General features: G+C 43.7%; 1 protein-coding gene across 4 annotated transcripts in view; it reads left to right on the top strand.

Annotated features, from left to right (window-relative positions):
* Positions 1-777: 777 nt before the first annotated feature.
* SAMD12 (sterile alpha motif domain containing 12) overlaps positions 778-4,267 on the top strand; it is a 247,132-nt gene continuing 243,642 nt past the window's right edge. For 2 of the 4 annotated variants that reach the window (XM_075213989.1, XM_075213990.1), the window contains exon 1: positions 778-935. In XM_075213989.1, the coding sequence (XP_075070090.1) occupies positions 923-935 (13 nt within the window). In that variant the 5' untranslated portion in view covers positions 778-922. The remainder of the gene's footprint in view (positions 936-4,267) is intronic. The other 2 variants (XM_075213991.1, XM_075213992.1) reach the window with 2 other exon arrangements.

The raw sequence follows: 4,267 nt of genomic DNA, 5'->3' as shown, positions 1-4,267 counted from the left end.
CACAATCACCCCAATTGAGCAGTTTCTACCTAATGGCACTTTCTCCTTCTATTACAAGTAAGCATTTCACTGCCACTTACGTGTAATCTTCAGGAGTCGATGATATGACATACCGGCACTTCTCCTACTGCCCTCATCGTAAAACTATCAAATTCCATTCCCATTAGTTTTTTATACCACCACTTCTAAATTTCCATAAAGCTACTTCTAAATGGAAACAGCAACCACTATTTGGTACAATGCAACATGCATCTGAACTAACAGCAATGTAGATACACAGTATGTGTATTTCACACTTATCTAAACTTGCAATATGAGCTATATCTGTCTAGCAAGATAAATAAAATCGTTCAGGCACTACTGCTGCTAACTGCTCTCCAATGCAGGGACAATCCCTGTGCATTCAGGAGGGGGAGCAATCTATTCATGGTAACCCCCGGTTTTTCCAGCACAGCAGCTCTGGTATGTTATTATTGCCCGTCACACAGCATGTCCCTAGCACCTGACAAGGAAGTTCTTAAGGAAATACTTAAGCTCTATGTCTAAATATGCTTCTGGAACGCGGCATTCTGGGAGATGTAGTTTTATTACGAAGCACCTACTCCCTGTATAACGTCACCCCCTGCATAGATCAGGGTGTAACATTAAATGTATGTTGTATTCCACAGGCCCTGCAATAAAACGTGTTCTTATTTATGGAGTGAGCGGTACGCGGGGGATTAATGCTACATTTGTAAACTTAAAGAACTACAAATCCCATCAACCCCCTGCAGCTTCCCAAGATTGCTCTTTTGCAGGTTGCACTTGGCAGCTGATGGAAAGGGAAAGCAGAATAATATAACACCTCTGTGAGAGATTAGGAGATACCTGGTTCCTGGGTTGCAAAAAAAAACAATGTGTGTATTAGCAGAGTGCTGAGATCATGGCTGTGGAAGGTGAGTGTTCCTGGTTCTTATATCAGTAGCTCATGTTTATTGTTATTATGTTACTGTATAACCAGAAAGCAACCTCTATTGTGAGAGCACCAAGTGATCTGTTTAAGGAGCATATGTGGGTAATAATGTGACGTTATGTAATAGAGAGGCTGTGGAAGATTGCAAGCTCTGGTCAGCAGCCAATCACCACTCTGCAGTATGACGTCACTTTGGTTTTACTTACAGGTGGGCAGATCATGCCCAGGTACAGGTGGCCCAAATGCATTTGGTGCACTTTGGTCTAACACACATATCCAGTGTGCAATTAGTTCCATAATTATAAGTAATCACACCATTTGCTAAGCTACAGTTGTTACTGTTGTAATGATTTGTGTCTTGTATCTGCAGTTCAAGTCATTAATTTTATTCTAAATCCCTGTTTAAAAGGACAGATTGTGGCATAGACTCCTGTACAGTTGCACTATTCAGCTGTGAAAAGTGAGGACAGATATGTATCTCTATTAAAGGAGTTTGATCCTGCAGATACATGTAAATGTTCTTTGTGAAATTAAGTATAATTCAATGTATTTAAACTGAATCATAAAATGCAATTTTGATTATTTCTAAAAGCCTCTCTTTATTTTAACAAGTTGTGTAGTGTCCTCTCTGATGCTCAATATACCCTGGCTGGTTGGATATGTATCTGTGTTCTGGTGTTCGCAGCTACTGTATGTGGTCAGTAATATAAGATGACATTTTCTAAATAAACAGGCTAAGCACTCATTATGGGGTGAAACAAATAAGTGTTTTCTCCCTTTAATAGCACCAAGCTGGGCAGCGAACTGGTCTAGATCTACTCTCATCCATGCATTGTTGTAGTATATGGATTCTTTTACCATATCCATTTTCCATAACACTTTTTTTTAACTGTTTTTATCATTAATGCCTTTATTATTAACAGGTGACATTAATTCAAAAATTATTTTATTTTTCTGTGCGTTCTTTTGCAAATTTATAATCCACATAGGTATTGGACGCATCCTGCAGCGTCCTGTGCACTAGAGCACAGCAGAGCTGCACCCGAATTCATCGGTGATCGTATTCAGAGATCCGTGCCTTGGTGGATTCATGTGTGCGCAAAGCCTAAATACATCCATATAATACTGACCGCAGGCTGCGCTCAGAGTACAGGCCTTGGTGACTTAGGCCCTGTATCTCTATCGCAGTAGTCGAGAAGCTTCGACCGCATAGGTCGTAGTGGTTCACCAGCGGCTGCTGTCTTGAAGCGCCGCAATGCGCACATTCAGTTATGAATGATGGGGGCGAGAGCAAAGTGCCAAATACATTTTTTTAACAACTTTTCCAGAAATTCCACAATGTTTACCCCAAGTGGACCTCTCCGTGCCCACATGGAGCACATTGTTCCTACTCAAGCAATTCTCAAGGTCTTCTGTGCGGATGATTGTAGCTGCCAGTTTACTGTTTTGGCAATTTGACCAGATAGTGGATTACACATAGTTCCATGAGTCCCTTTGCACTTTCAGTCTCACCAGTCTTTCTCTCTATCCCTATCCTACTCTTTCCCTCTCTCTCCCTCTCCCTCCCTCCCTCTCTCTCACTCTCTCCGTCTCCCCTCTCTCTCTCCCTATTCTTCTCTTTCTCCCTCCCTCTCTCTATCTCCCTCCCTCTCTCTCTTCCTCCCTCTCTTTCTCTCTCCATCTCCTTCTCTCTCTCTCTCTCTTTCTATCTATCTCTCTCCCTCTCTTTCTATCTCCATCTTCTTCTCTCTCTTTCTCTCTCCCTCCTCATCTCCTTCTCTCTCTCTCTCTCTCTCCCCCTCTATCTCTCTCCCTCTATCTCTCTCCCTCTCCTCTCTCCCCTCTCCCTCCCTCTCTCTCTCTTCCTCCCTCTCTTTCTCTCTCTCCATCTCCTTCTCTCTCTCTCTATCTCTCTCTATCTCTCTCCTTCTCCTCTCTCCCTCTCTCTCTCTTCCTCCATCTCTCTCTCTTCCTCCATCTCTCTCTCCATCTCCTTCTCTCTCTCTCTCCCCCTCCTCATCTCCTTCTCTCCCTCTCTTTCTATCTATCTCTCTCCCTCTTTCTTTCTCCATCTCCTTCTCTCTATCTCTCTCTCTCTCTCTCTCTCTCTCTTTCCATCTCCTTCTTTCTCCATCTCCTTCTCTCTCCATCTCCGTCTCCTTCTCTCTCTCTCCCTCTCTCCCTCTCTCTCTCTCTCTCTCTCTCTCTCTCTCTCTCTCTCTCTCTCTCTCTCTCTCTCTCTCTCTCTCTCTCTCCCTCCCTCTCTCTCTTCCTCCATCTCTTTCTCTCTCCATCTCCTTCTCTCTCTCTCTCTCTATCTCTCTCTCTCTATCTCTCTCCCTCTCCTCTTTCCCTCCCTCTCTCTCTCTTCCTCCATCTCTCTCTCTCTCCATCTCCTTCTCTCTCTCCCCCTCCTCATCTCCTTCTCTCCCTCTCTTTCTATCTATCTCTCTCCCTCTTTCTTTCTCCATCTCCTTCTCTCTATCTCTCTCTCCCTCTCTCTCTCTCTCTTTCCATCTCCTTTCTCCATCTCCTTCTCTCTCTCTCTCCCTCTCTCTCTCTCTCTCTCTCTCTCTCTCTCTCTCTCTCTTTCCATCTCCTTCTTTCTCCATCTCCTTCTCTCTCCCTCTCTCTCTCCCTCTCTCTCTCTCTCTCCCTTGCTTAATCTTCCTCTCTCCCTCTATTTCTGACCGTCCTCTGTATTTTACTTCAGGTCACCTACCTTATTATCCATCATAGGCTCGGGGTGTTCTTGCAGGTGTGGGTAGCAGTTCCCGGATCCAGTCCTGCAAGGAGACAGAGGGAACCACAATGCACCACACAGCTAGAAACATCATGGACCATATCAGCTTAGGGGGGTCAGCAGTTCCAGTGCTGGCCTCCAGCTTCCTTCTCCACATCAGCTTAGTGACCATTCTCCTTTAGCTCAGGGACACAGCTAAAAGAAGCAGGCTAAAGTAGGTATCTAATAATTAGATAAATAATTATTGGGTGCCAATAAGAAAAAAGAAAAGTCAAAGTATAAATACATCTGTTTGTCTGTTTGGTCACTAGGCAATAATATGCTTTGTCATTGCTGGAGCTCATGCTCAAATGATACAGGTGAAAGTGCAATGTTTTTAAGTTTTGTGGTCTTAATGGGTGTAGCTTAGGAATGCAACAGTGATATGTATTGAATTTAATATAGGTTATGTCCCGGGGGTTAGGCACCCCCTGTACTTAAGTCTCAATGATGTCTGTAGGGGCCAGTGAATTCTAAGGACTGAATATCACTTTCATCTTAAAATTCACCTGTTGTGCTCAATAGTCTGCATT

This window comes from Mixophyes fleayi, chromosome 5 (genome assembly GCF_038048845.1).
Source record: "Mixophyes fleayi isolate aMixFle1 chromosome 5, aMixFle1.hap1, whole genome shotgun sequence".
NCBI lineage: Eukaryota > Metazoa > Chordata > Amphibia > Anura > Limnodynastidae > Mixophyes > Mixophyes fleayi.
The sequence above is the reverse complement of the archived record's forward strand: the minus strand, read 5'-3'. Positions and strand labels throughout refer to the sequence as shown.